The 15,088-nt window shown below is 43.2% G+C and overlaps 1 protein-coding gene across 5 annotated transcripts in view; it reads left to right on the forward strand.

Annotated features, from left to right (window-relative positions):
* The window catches only part of LOC124616175 (regulator of G-protein signaling loco), a 252,994-nt gene that overhangs the window by 118,471 nt on the left and 119,435 nt on the right, over nt 1–15,088 (forward strand). The window contains exon 1 of one of the 5 annotated variants that reach the window (XM_047144485.1): nt 6,521–6,601. The exons of the other annotated variants lie outside the window; for them this stretch is intronic. Within the exon in view, the coding sequence (XP_047000441.1) occupies nt 6,539–6,601 (63 nt within the window). The 5' untranslated portion in view covers nt 6,521–6,538. Of the gene's footprint in view, nt 1–6,520; nt 6,602–15,088 lie in introns of those variants that run through there. 5 annotated transcript variants of the gene reach the window in all.

Consider the following 15,088-nt stretch of genomic DNA (forward strand, 5'->3'; position numbering starts at 1 on the left):
TCGAGCGGCTCCTCCCCGTCGGAGGTTCGAGTCCTCCCTTGGGCATGGGTTTGTGTGTTGTCCGTAGCGGAAGTTAGTTTAAGTAGTGTGTAAGCCTAGGGACCAATGACCTCAGCAGTTTGGTCACAGAAGAATTTACCACAAATTTCCAAAAATTTTCGCACGCACACACACACACTCACACACACACACACACACACACGCGCGCGCGCGCGCTGACGGTAAAAAATATCGCAACACCAGGGAGTTGTGCGACATAAACGAAAGTTGGTTGGCATGTTTCTGCATTTGAGAGATGATGCCTGTTCAAATTTTGCGCCAGTCGCATAAGAGTGGTGCTAGTTGCGCCAGGATGAAGGTGCAAATCAGGTTCGCTTTAAATACATGCTGTAACGGTCGTGAGCGTTAGGTATCTTTGAGATCGGACGTGGTGAGATGATGATAGTCAAGAATTTCTCTAAGGGAACGTCATTATCATCACCTCACTGAATTCGAAAAGGGTGTATAACAGGACTACGAGAAGCTCGATGTTCCTTCTGCAGTATTGCAGAAAAACTTGGCAGGGATGTGGCCACTGTACGTGATTGCTAGCAGCGGTATTCACGAGAATGTACGGTCTCAAGGGGATCGGCCTGCGGACGACCACGTTGCAGCAGCGGTTGGGTTCAAATGGTTCAAATGGCTCTGAGCACTATGGGACTTAACTGCTGAGGTCCGCCCTGGTAGCTGAGTGGTCAGCGTGACAGACTGTCAATCCTAAGGGCCCAGGTTCGATTCCCGGCTGGGTCGGAAATTTTCTCCGCTCAGGGACTGGGTGTTGTGTTGTCCTAATCATCATCATTTCATCCCCATCGACGCGCAGGTCGCCGAAGTGGCGTCAAATCGAAAGACCTGCACCAGGCGAGTGGTCTACCCGACGGGAGGCCCTAGCCACACGACATTTCCATTTTTTCCATTACTGCTGAGGTCATCAGTCCCCTAGAACTTAGAACTACTTAAACCTAACTAACCTAAGGACATCACACACATCCATACCCGAGGCAGGATTCGAACCTGCGACCGTAGCGGTCGCGCGGTTCCAGACTGTAGCGCCTAGAACCGTTCGGCCACCCCGGCCGGCTAGCGATTGGGAAGACCATCGTATTCGGCGTATGGCTCTGTCGCATCGTACTGTATGTGCAGCAGCAATTTGATCAGCAGTTGGCACCACAGTGACTGTTAGAAATCGGTTGCTTCAAGGACAGCTCCTAGCCAGACGCCGTGTATCGTGCATTCCACTGACCCCAAACCACCGGCATTTGTGACTTCATGGCTTCAAGCGAGAGCTCATTGGAGGGCAGGGTGGAGGTCTGTTACGTTTCCTAATGAAAACTGGATCTGCCTCTGTGCTAGTGATGACCGTGTATTGATTATGAGGAGGCCAGTTGAGGCTCTGCAACCAGCCTGTCAGCCGATTAGACGCACTGGAGATACACCTGTAGGTGTCGTCTGGGGTGGGATTTTATATGACAGCAGGAGCCCTCATGAGCAGCATTCCAGGGGGTTTTTTCCAACAGGGTAATACTCGCCTACATAGCGTTATTGTGACCCAACATACTTTACAGAGGGTCGACTTGTTTGCCTTGGCCCGCTCGATCACCAGATCTGTCTCCAATCGAGCACGTATGGGACATCATCAGACGACAATTTCAGAGTCATCCACAACCAACATTAAGCGTCCCTGCATTGACCGACCTAGTGCAACAGGCATGGAACGCCCTCTCACCGACTGACATCCGGCACCTGTACTACACGTTTGCATGCACGTTTTTTTGCTTGCGTGCGACATTCTGACCGGTACTGCGGCTATTAATGCACCATCAATTCACTTTTGCCGTAGTTTATCTCGCGCTTTTATTAACCTTAGATGTTGCAATGTTAATGACTTAAATATGTTACCCAGACAAATGTGTTCTCCACTTTTCCATTACTGTTCATTGTTTATTTTGTTGGAGTTGCATCTTTCTGTCAGTGTATTTTCTAAATAATAGCATCCCCTTTTAGTGATGTAGATGAATCGACATGAAGAGACGTACGTTTTCGTATTTGTCTCGCTGTATTATGGGAAGTAGTTTTGACGATAAACCGTTTCGTGTTTGCAAATGTAAATTAATGCAGGCGAGGACGTTATCTTGGCGTAGGCATTTGCCGTTTTATGGCGCTCTTTTTAATTGCCCGCAATGCTTCCGACGGTTACGGTTGCGGTACTGTAAAGCGTTCCTGCCGCGGACGCGCCCGAGTCCCCCAGCACTGAGGTGAGGTGAGCGGGGTCGAAGATCCAATTACTCGACCGACGGCAGGTACACGTGCGGTCGGAGTCTGTACGGCCTCGAGCGTCGGAGAGACGGCTGGTGCGTATCACCCGTTCCTCCATATAGAGGGCAGTGGCTCGCCTTTATCTCCAGGGCTGTTGCCCACGTCCTCCCGTCACCGCCTTCTTTTATTTCTGTCTGGCCGCGGACATCGGAGATTCCAGGAGTTCATTGGATACAAAGACCACTTTTTCTTGTAAGATGAAGATCTTTAATAGATCTGCCGCGACCTCGGGTAGTGTTACTTAGTGACTCAGCAAGGTAAATTTCCTAGTAGCCGATTTTTAGCGTAACAACCGTCTGTGGGATCGCTGAATATGTCGCCAAGAGGCAGCTGTGTCAGTCAGTCACCAGTGACTCATTTCATCGATGACCTTTAGAGAAACTGTACACGGCATGCAGAACATTATACGTTACACGCAGTTACCTGAAGATGTGCTCTCTGAAGTTTTTAACTTCGTCCAATTTCATAGAAAATTTACTTCCGAATACCAGCTAATTTTTTCTTAGTTTCTTAATTTAAATTGCTCCTTTTTTCCAAATTATATACCACATCAATAACGTGTCGTCATGCCCTAAGATAACTAAATGTGTTTTCACGACATCTAGATGAACACTTCTCTAACTCCCTTACGTGTCCTGTTCGTTCCATTAGACAGCACAATTAATACCATTGTAAGTTGCGCGAAGTTGCTGTCGAATCATACGCCTATTCACATCGTGACACCTGGGAAAGCAGCACGCGCACACACCCAGACTCGAGTAGCATTTCCCATGTTCTCTTGCGCCCAAAGACAGGCGTCGTGAAATTCACCATTAGAATGTAGTGTCGGCGGCATGATGTTATGGCGTGTCCTCAGTAACGATGTAAAAATAACATAGGCGTGTATGACAATAACAATTTCTTAAAGCTACTTCTTGTATGATACAAAACAGCTTGAGCAGATAATAAAGCCATGACTAAGTTTAAATCAACGTTGTTGTTGTTGTTGTTGTTGTTGTTGTGGTCTTCAGTCCTGAGACTGGTTTGATGCAGCTCTCCATGCTACTCTATCTTGTGCAAGCTTCTTCATCTCCCAGTACCTACTGCAATCTACATCCTTCTGAATCTGCCTGGTGTATTCATCTCTTGGTCTCCCTCTACGATTTTTACTCTCCACGCTGCCCTCCAATACTACATTGGTGATCCCTTGATGCCTCAGAACATGTCCTACCAACCGATCCCTTCTTCTAGTCAAGTTGTGCCACAAACTTCTCTTCTCCCCAGTCCTATTCAATACCTCCTCATTAGTTATGTGATCTAATCTTCACCATTCTTCTGTAGCACCATATTTCGAAAGCTTCTATTTTCTTCTTGTCTAAACTATTTATCGTCCTTGTTTCAGTTCCATACATGGCTACACTCCATACAAATACTTTCAGAAACGACTTCCTCATACTTAAATCTGTACTCGATGATAACAAATTTCTCTTCTTCAGAAACGCTTTCCTTGCCATTGCCAGTCTACATTTTATACCCTCTCTACTTCGACCATCATCAGTTATTTTACTCTCCAAATAGCAAAACTCCTTTACTATGTTAAGTGTCTCATTTCCTAATCTAATTCCCTCAGCATCACCCAACTTAATTCGACTACATTCCATTATCCTCGTTTTGCTTTTGTTGATGTTCATCTTATATCCTCCTTTCAAGACACTATCAATTCCGTTCAACTGCTCTTCCAAGTCCTTTTCTGTCTCTGACAGAATTACAACGTCATCGGCGAACCTCAAAGTTTGTATTTCTTCTCCATGGTAATCAATATTGTAAGTGAATTTTGCGATATTCTTCCGTGTGTAATATGTGTGTGCGTGTTTTGGTTGGCAGCTCTCTATCTGGGTCTCTTGTAAGCTAATTTCTTTATTTCTGCATAATTAAAGACTCCGGCGTTATGTATAGCTTGTTTACAAATACCAGTGGCGGCATTTCTCGCCGTACATAAGTATTCCTTCTAGGACACTTGCAAGTAAATGGTTGTGTCGTATTATGTGACCAGTCCATTCCCGTCGTTATGGCTCTGTTATTCTCCTGAATGACCTTTCTTGACCAATTCTTTGCAGGACTCCTGGTTGATGGTATTATCTATACACTTTATCTGTAACAGCTACCTCCACTGCCGTACCTAAAGTGCTTCAAGAGATTTCATTTTATTTTTGCCTGTTGGCCATATTTCAGAGCCACACAGTGCTTCGCTCCAGATGCATGTCGTAACCACCTTTTTCCTCGCTGAAGTATATCTTTGTTAATATCTACGTTGTCGGGCAAAATATTTTTTTTTTCTTTTAGTCACGAACGTTGTTTTGCTTCACTGATTCCTTATGTCTTTTTTATTTCTCCCTACTTCAATCATCTTACTCCTTAAATATTTGTGTGATCATGTTTGTTTTGTTTTCTTTTGTTTCCTCTAATTGTAATGTCTTCTTTCAGAAATCGAATATTTGAAGTTACATTTTCAGGATTTATTATTTGAAGTGAATTGTATTTGTAATTTGTATGGCTGTATGGTATTTATCCAGAAAATTGCCAAATAAAATAAATACTTTCACTATAATTATTGGAGGTTTGCTGTGTACACAGGCACATTGTCATGACGTCATACGCCACAGTCATATACTTGGCCGCCATTTTTGCAGCTTCTCGAAATCATTTGGTAGGCATACCGTTGTATGTAACATTGTAATCTGTCAGAGACAGTAGAAGACGTGGAAGAGCAGTTAAATGGAATGGACTGTGGCTTGGAAGGAGGGTATAATATGAACATCATTAAAAGCAAAACAAGGATAATGGAATGTAGTTGAATTAAATGAGATGATGCTGAGGCAATTAGATTAGGAAACGAGACTCTGGAAGTAGTAGATGAGTTTTGCTATTTGGGCAACAAAATAACTGTGATGGCCGAGGAAAAGAGGATATGAAGTGTAGGCTGGCAATGGCAGGAAAAGCGTTTCTGAAGAAGAGAAATGTGTTAACGTTGAGTATCGATTTAAGAGTCAGAAAGTCTTTTCTGAAAGTATTTGTATTGAGAGTAGCCGTGTATAGGAGTGAAACATGGACGACAAGAATAGAATAGAATAGAATGTTAAAATGTGTGTGAAATCTTATGGGACTTAACTGCTAAGTTCATCAGTCCCTAAGCTTACACACTACTTAACCTAAAGTATCCTAAGAACAAACACAAACACCCATGCCCGAGGGAGGACTCGAACCTCCTCCGGGACCAGCCGCACAGTCCATGACCGTAGAACCCTAGACCGCTCGGTAATCCCGCGCGGCAAGAGAATAGAAGCTTTTGAAATGTTCTACTATAGAAGAGTGCTGAAGATTAGATGTGTAGATCACATAACTAATGATGAGGTACTGAATAGAATTGGGTAGAAAAGAAATGTTTTGTACGACCTGACTAAAAGGACACATTCTGAGAAGTCAAAGGGGTCACCAATTTAGTATTGGAGAGCAGTGTGCGGGATAAAAATAGTAGAGAGATACGAAGAGATGAAAAAAGTAAGCGGACTGTAAAACGTGTAGGCTGCAATACTCATTCGGAGATGAGTAGGCTCGCACACGATAGAGTAGGATCTGAAGCTGCATCAGCATCAAACCAGTGTTCGGACTGAAGACCACGACAGAAACAACAAGAACTATTGTATATCACTAATCGACGACGGTCTTCTGATTTTATTGAGGTGCAGTTCAGACACCGTCAGTTTTCGAGGAGAAATTTGCTATTAAGTTTTCCCCTGAATTTAAACCGAAGTGTTCACGTCAGAAGACGAGCCGGAAACTGGCTTATCGAATTAAAAGCAGCCTTCAATGGTGACTGCGTGCTATCGTTTCAGTAGAGCATATAGACGTCAGCTCGTCTAGGTGGCCATTTAAGCCTTCGTGGAAGTAGCGTAATGGTGAAGTGACTGACGTTGACACTCCCCCCACCCACCCGATCCCCTCGAGCGCGACCGCCGCCGCGTTTCCGCCCCGGCAGGTGCAGCAGCTGCGCTTTCGGGACGGCCTGGCGACGATTAGTATGCGCCTCGTTGCCAAGGCCGCCCCTCCCCTGCCGCGGACCACGTGCTGCGCTGCGTCTTCTTGGGGCGCGCCGCCGCCGCGGGCAGCCAGTGGTCCGCCAGTGCCCACCGCCGCCGCCAGCGGGATGCGCGCGCGAGTCGCTCTGCCGAGGCTGCGCCGGCCGCACTCCGTCTCCTCGCCCGGATACGTACGTATCTAGCAGGCGGGCGCCGCTGTGTCTGCCGTGGCGCAGCTGCGAGTCCACCCGCTACTGGTAACTGCGAACGACTGTAGTCGTACGTCGCCACCACCGTCGCATTGGGCAGTATAGATTGTCATCTCTACTACTAGTACAAGGGGACCTTCCGGACTGCTCTGCTCTCTTCCGAGTTTCTTCATAGCAATCGGATCTCAAGGTCTTTGCCCGGAAGTCAGTTTCCTAAGGCAGTATGCCGCAATTCTCAACGAAACTTTAGATGATCGCGTTTGAAGATAAGAAGTTTTCCGATTATAAAACACTTGTGCGTTATTAACATATTTGGTGGTAGCTGATTGCGTAGAAGACTTGTAATCGGAGACTCGCTGAATCGAATCTCGATACTAGAAAAGTTTTTTTTTTTTTTTTTTTTTTACTTTGATTTGAATTCCTGAATACTAACATGAAGAAATGTCAATAACCAGATATTGAATCATAATTCATTAGTAAAAATAGCGTCTTTTTATTTTTAACTGTTAATGAAACGAAAATAAATTAAATTTTGATATAGACATGCGAAATGTCTTATTGTTAAATGAAAAAGAGTTACATACCTGAGTAATCAATCTCTGGAAATTAAAAATTATTTTCTCTATGACGTTTCGCATTTTTGTACAAAATTTTTAATTACTGTGAATTCTGGTATTTTCATGCGATAAGTAATTAACATTAAAAGACGTTATTTCTATGTAAAAATTATGGTTCAGTGCTTGTTGATTAATATTTCTATTCTTTAATCAATATCGAATTTAAATAAAAGAACAACGTTGCGATGAATGAGATTCGAACCAGGGAGTTCACCATTAGAAGACTTTTACGCTATTCATGCAGATACAGACAACTGTGTCAGTATGGCAGAAACTTTGTTTGTTCTTTTACATCGAGGCACTGACCTTCAAAGCCAGTAATTATGTAGAAAACGACAGCCAATCAGGAAGTGAAATAGAGTGGATACACTAGGATAGAGTTCACCGAATGCAGCAAAATTTGACAGACAACCAAAGGTCGTAAATGCGCCCTTGTGGAACAACGGCCATAAGGCGACAGCCTATCAACATCGCTTGCGTCGAAATCTGTGCATTTAAACTAACTTGACCCCGCTGATACTTATTAAGGTAAAGAGCGCAGTTACTCAATAAACTAACTCAAGATAATGAATTCAGCTGAACCGTCAAAACGAGGCAAATTCGTAGCCCGTTAAGTTAGACACAAATTATCTGTGATGATGATTGTTGGGTAAAACTTGGCTATGAAATCAACTACCATAACTATGACACAATGAGATTAATTTGTTAAGAAATATGTTGTACTATATTAACAGCATTGTAGTGAGGTATCGGACATGTGGTAAACCTACTGTGAGCTGCAATTTTACTGATGTCAAAAGCCCATACGTTTTCATTTTTGCTAATGTACAGACAGCATGAGTGAACTTCCATTCTAACAAGTACGGTATACCAGCTAAAGAGAACAAAGACAACTGTGAAAATGAAAACGGAAGAGAGTTTTGAAATACTCATCACTTTTTTTAATGCTCTCAATTCCTGCCTGCAACAAAGTCGGCATCGTTGTAGAAATGACTGGCAAACCCTCTCGAAAATTCTTGTCATATTCCGAATGATGTCGCGGCCTCAGAAATTCTACACTCTGCGCTTCACGGATATTTACTACTGCAAGCTCCCCGCTGATTGGCTGCTTTTTGTGGCTGTGACTCCACAGTTGTGCATATCCCGATTTCTTGCCTGCTGTTTTGTGGCTGTAACTTTATGATTCTGCATTTCCAGACTTTGGTATGTGCCAAAGCTTTGCTCAGTTCGACATCCCATACCCCGAGGGAACATTATCAGGTTGTTTCCCTCCACCCTTGAACTTGTACATATTCACGTATATTACCTTTCAGTTCAGGATTGCGCGTGAGATGAGATGGACGACGGTTGATACCCCACGAGCTGAAGAAATTCGTAGCTTCAACACTAAAAGGTGATTTTCAGAATATTCAAAGAAAAAGAAAACAAGATACTAGGTTTCTTTCTTCAGGTGACTAACAGACAAGATTTTTCTCATTTCTGTTACACTCAGCCGCGTAACAAACAAGTATCTGTGCATTCGCTGTTTTCTCCCGGTTAGTCCCACCACAATTTTCTCTCGCTTTAAATTTTTTAATGTTCGTCCTGTGATCTCTCCAGGGGCTTTGTTTCCACTTAGCTGTTTCTGTGCTCCGTTAAATTCTTCTCGCGATATTATACCTCCCATCTTATCTTTACCTTCTTCCTTTTCTCTTTGTCCTCACGTTTGTTTGTCGTCTACAGGGTGATTCCGTGAGGATATTAGAAGCTTTGAGTGACGATGGAGAAGGGTGACTGTACCAATTGGAGGCAAGGGACCCTGGTTCGGAAGCGACCCAGTCAAAAGCGAAAATCGTTGTGATACATCCGACAGTAGACTACTTCTACCGAAAGCTGTTTGCTTTCCATATTTTCGAAGGACATAGTATGCGCCATAACAAGAAAAACTATCAGAAAGCATTGTATCTAAGAAACCTTAAGATCTACGAGCAATTGCTCATCTTTGCTAATGTGAAACTCATCTCTTCTACTCAACAAGTGCTCATTGTTCTTAAGGTATGCACTTTAGAGGACATGTTTGCTAGGCAATATTTTCTTGTTTTGACACACACTACCTCCTTCCATGGACAGTAAAGAGCTTGCAGTAGAAATAGTCCACTGTCAGTGGTATCAGAACAGTTTTCTCTTATCGATTTCGATTCGGTCGTTTCCGGCTCAAATTGATACATTTACCTATCATCTCTGAAAGTTTGTAACATCATCACGGAATCACTCTATGTAGATCCTCTTTTTGGCATAATACTTGCTTGCTATCTGAGCTCTTGATATTAATACAATTCTCTTTTCTTCAAAGGTTTCCTTAACAACTAATTTTTTTTCTTATAGACAGCGTCAGTGTTTCTTCTGGTCATGCAATTTTCTACTCTTGCATCTGTCTTCTAGCCATCCCTGTTTAGCCATTTTGCATTTTCTATCAATCTTCTTTTGTAGGCGTCTATAGGCCCTTTCGCCTGATTCATTTGGTACATTTTTATATTTCCTCCTTTCATTAGTCAGATTGGTGCAAATGGTTCAAATGCCTCTGAGCACTATGGGACTTAACATCTGAGGTCATCAGTCCCCTAGAACTTAGAACTACTTAAACCTAACTAACGTAAGGACAACACACACATCGACGCCCGAGGAGTCAGATTCAATAACTGGCGTGTTATCCAACGATTTATGATGTTATTGTAGACTGTTTGTTTCAGAATATACGAGAAGGTATGAACAACAGTTTTGAAACAGTGTAAAGCTGTGTAATGACCTTGGATCTCGAAACGTTGCTTGTGTGAAATAAAATAGTTGTGAAACATTTCAGAAAACGTTTTTTGTGTTATAATTAAAGTATGTCGTAAAGAAGCCAAAATCAACTCAAAATTTAAAAATATTTCCACCATTACAGTGCGTTACTGAGGATGGTGTAGAAGTGACATCTTCTGGCATTTTAACCGGGTTACTTCGACAGCTTGGCGAACGCACATTGTACATTTAATGTTGCCTGCAGTGGGATTTTTCCTGGGTTGGACAATACTATAATTCCAAAGGAAAATTTGGAGTGCCCTGCTCGTAAATCTTAAATGCCTTTGCTGTCATTCCACCAGCGAATATCCTAAAAGGAGCAAAACTAGCCGTAAAACTTTAAACACGATACCACGAGACAAAATACCAAGATATCTGTTGTTCATTATGAAAACAGAACGATACAGACTGATTGCAACTTGACGTCGATATTTCTTCTTCTTTTTTTGCTAAAATTAAGCTAATATGATAGCACTAATATCTTTAATGTATTTTACTGAGCTGCGCTGTCTGTTTACATTCGTTTGTAGTGTTTGTACTGTCGTGAACTGCTAGCGCAGTTAGCTCCACGAAAACATCTTCACAGGAAACAGATTGCTGATATCTCTTCTCGCGTTACGTCAGTTCCTGTAATATCAGTTACACGCGGTCATGCGGAAACCGTGCGACCACTGCGGTTGGCGTTTGAGGGAAGAAGGTGCTCATGCCGCTCCAGATGATAAACAAGATTTCTGTTTTAAAAAATGCGTCGTCATTTGTCATTTAGCTGTTTACTTGGTGCTGTCCATATCCTGCTACCTGGTGGTAATCTTGTGATCTCGCATACGTAAGACTCTAGGTATTCTGCTTTACAATCTCCTTCAGTCACTAATAGTGTCTTGCAGTGCAGCTCCTTCCCATAGTAAATTTAGGATTCACTAATTGTTTATCCGTGCCTCTTTTTCTGGTGTATCTACATGTTTACTCCGCAGATCACCTTTTTATACATTTGTCACTTCCCCCTTTCTTGTTCTAGTCACGAATGTTTCGCGGGAAGAACGATTTTTGGTAAGTCTCCGACTGAGCTCGAATGTGTTTAATTTTTGCGTCATGGTCTTTTCGCGAGATGCACATAGACTAAAACACTATATCGGTTGACTCTTGCAGGTATGTACGCTCTCGGAATTTCAACAGTAAACCACACCGTCGTGCAGAACGCCCCTCTTTTCGTGTCTACCAATGCGGTTGGCTGAGCATCTCCGTGATAACTAAATGAACCCGTAACGAGACGCGCTGCTCTTCTTTGGATCCTCTATTTTTCCTCCAGCATACCCAGCTAGGTACGAATCCCAGAGCCGGCCGCGGTGGTCTAGCGGTTCTGGCGCTGCAGTCCGGAACCGCGGGACTGCTACGGTCGCAGGTTCGAATCCTGCCTCGGGCATGGGTGTGTGTGATGTCCTTAGGTTAGTTAGGTTTAAGTAGTTCTAAGTTCTAGGGGACTTATGACCTAAGATGTTGAGTCCCATAGTGCTCAGAGCCATTTGAACCATTTGAACGAATCCCAGACCAACGCGCAATATTCAAATGTTGGTAGAACGAAGGTTTTGTAAGATACCTTCTATATGAATGGACTACATCTCCTGAGGAGTCTTGAAATGAATCTCTCTGTCTGCATCTGCTTTACCTATGATTAGTTTTATGTGGTCGTTCTACCATTAAAGGACTCCATACGGATACTTCTAGATATTTTAGGTGCGTGATTGTACTACAGTCTAGTAATCATACAGTAATGGGCCTTTCTGCCTATTTATGCGGAATACATTGCATTTCTTTTTGTTGTGAGCCAACCGTCTACATGCACCAAGCGTCGATCCTCTGCAAGTCTTTCTGCATTGCTTTAGAATTTTCAAGCGTTACCACGTCTCTGTAAACATCATCATCCACGATAAGTGTATTAGTTGTCCCCTAGGTCATTTACATACACTGCGCTGCTAAAGAAGTAAAGCACCCAGAAAAGCGGGAGAAAATGAAACTTCGTGTGTGTAGTAGGTATATGACGTTAATTCAGTGATTATAAAATAGTAAAATTTGCAAAGAACTTTGTAGTAGGAAGAATACTGTCGGTGGAACATCCGCAACTGAGCATTATAACAAAGGTTGAAAAATAGCGCTACAATTCAAAGGTTCTTTTATTTATGACACGTCCGTCTCTGGTAGCTGAGTGGTCATAGCGACGGAATGTCGTACCTAACGGCCTGGGTTCGATTCCCGGCTGGGTCGGAGATTATCTCCGCTCAGGGACTGTGTGTTGTGTTGCCCTTATCATTATTTTCATCCCCGTCGACACGCAAGTCGCCGAATTGGCGTCAACTCTCAAGACTTGCACCAGGCGAACGGTCTACCCGACGGGAGGCCGAATTCCCATTTAGAACACAGCCGGTTTCCGGCTCTTATACGCCCATCTTCAGGTGTTATTAGTTCTTTCTGTGACCCTGAGCACCCTGGTGGACTAGTACAGGACGCGGTGTATTACCAGCGAGCGCAGAGCATTCCGCATCCTGTCTGTACTAGTTACCGCGACGCTCCGGGTCACAGCACGAACTAATAACACCTGAATATTGGCGTATAAGATCCCGAAACCGGTCGTGTTCTAAATAAAAGAACCTTGCAACTGTAGCGGTATTTTCAACCTTTAGTAGTAGGCGTTCAGTTGATCCCTCCTGGGTTGGCTAAAATGACTGATCCGGATTGGTAGGGTGTCATAAAGCAGTTGTATCCTCTCCTGAGTCTAGCTGGCCCACAAGTGCTGTAACTGATCGTTGATACCCTGGTTACTGGCCCTGGGGCGGAGTTGACGTCCGATCTGGTCCCACACATGTTCAGTCGCGTACTGAGCTGGGGACCTTGCTGGCCACGGTAGTAACTCAACATCACGTAGACAGTTCATAGAAGGAAGCGTTAAGACAGGACGAGCATTGTCGTGTTAGAAAATGGCACTACGATACTGTCGCATCAGAGGTAACGCATGAGAACGCTGGATGTCCGTGTGGCATCGTTGGGCCATCAAAAATTCCGTCAATCATTGCCAGTTGTAACCTGAAATCATACTCACTGGCTCCCTACACCATGACGTCAGGAGTAGCACCGCTCTGTCTCTTCAAAACATTAAAGTGCATAACCGCGATTCATCGCTGAATACGGTGTGACGCCATGCGGCCCAGTTGCGGCAGCACTCCAAACGCAGCCGTTTCTGGCGTAGTGATAAACGGCAGCCTCCGCGTGAGACGATAATTCTCTATTCTGGCTGCTTCTAGTGTCCGGTCAGTAGTGCGGGATGACACAGAACATTGCAGGGAGTCCATTACTTGTTCTCGGATGGGAGGCGCAGATGAGAAATGGTTACGATGTGCTTGGTACACAACACGGCGATCCTGCCTTGTGGTGGTCAGATGTGGTCGACGGGTTCATTGAGGACAAGTATGAAGTCCAGCATTGGACCACTGTGTAGCCAGATGCCCCATAAATCTGGACACTGGACGTTGCACGATTCGGCCAGATGGAGACACACATTGAGGACATTTTCAAACTCTATCAGGAGCTGATAACAGTCTCACACGAGTATGCGGCATCTAGTGTCTAGATACGCTCAAGTACTGTGATATTAATGGGACAGCGCTCAAACAGTTTAAATCATACCTAACTGGAAGAGTGCAGAAAGTTGAAATAAGCAGTTCACATAATATGCAAAAAAACTGGTGATTTCTCAAACTGGGGAACAATCAAGGGGGTGTGCCGCAAGGTTCGGGCCTGGATCCTCTACTGTTCTTAATATATATCAATGACTTGCCATTATATTTTCACGAAGACGCAAAGCTGGTACTTTTTGCCGATGATACAAGTATAGCTATCACACCCAACAGACAAGAATTAACTGGTGAAATTGTAAACGATGTTTTTCAGAAAATCATTAAGTGGTTCTCTGTAAATGGGCTCTCATTAAAGTTTGACAAAACACAGTACATACAGTTCCACACAGTAAATGGAATGACACCATTAATAAATATAGACTTCGATCAGAAATCGGCAGCTAAAGGTAGAATATTCAAATTTTCTAGGTGCATGCATTGATGAGGGGTTGAACCGGAAAAAACACACTGAAGATCTGCTGAAACGTTTGAGTTCAGCTACTTATGCTATTAGGGTCATTACAAATTTTGGCGATATACATCTCAGTAAATTAGCTTACCACGCGTATTTTCATTCTCTGCTTTCGTGTGGCATCATATTCTGGGGTAACTCATCATTCAGTGAAAGAGTGTTCATTGCACAAAAGCGTGTAATCAGAATAATTGCTGGAGCTCATCCAAGATCATCCTGCAGACACTTATTTAAAGAGCTAGAGATCTTCACTGCACTTATGAAATTTGTTATTAACAATCCGAACGAATTCAAAAGTAATAGCAGTGTACATGGCTACAACACTAGGAGAAAGGGTGATCTTCACTATTCAAGATTAAATCTTAACTTTGGCTCAGAAGGGGTAAATTATGCTGCCACAAAAGTCTTTGGTCACTTACCTACTAGCATCAAAAGTCTGACAGGTAGCCATATAGCATTTAAAAGAAAAGGAAATTAAAAGAATTTCTTAATGGCAACTCCTCCTATTCATTAGGTGAATTTTTGAGTACAGTAAGTGGGTAATTTCCCCAACCCCCACAAAAAAAATATTAAGTGTCATGTAATATCTTGTGTAATGTAATATCTTGTGTAGACACCTTTTATTAACTTGACGCATTCCACATCATTACGAAGTGTCGTATTCATGATCTATGGAACAAGTACTAATCTAATCTAATCTACAGTCATCACTCAACGACTGACGTTATTCGTGTCCGGTATATACCTCACCAGGCCTGGTAACAACACTAACAACACTAAACACTAACAACACTAAACACTAACAACACTAAACACTAACAACACTAAACACTAACAATGCCAAACACTAACAATGCCAAACACTAACAATGCCAAACACTAACAATGCCAAACA

This window comes from Schistocerca americana, chromosome 1 (genome assembly GCF_021461395.2).
Source record: "Schistocerca americana isolate TAMUIC-IGC-003095 chromosome 1, iqSchAmer2.1, whole genome shotgun sequence".
Classification (NCBI taxonomy): domain Eukaryota; kingdom Metazoa; phylum Arthropoda; class Insecta; order Orthoptera; family Acrididae; genus Schistocerca; species Schistocerca americana.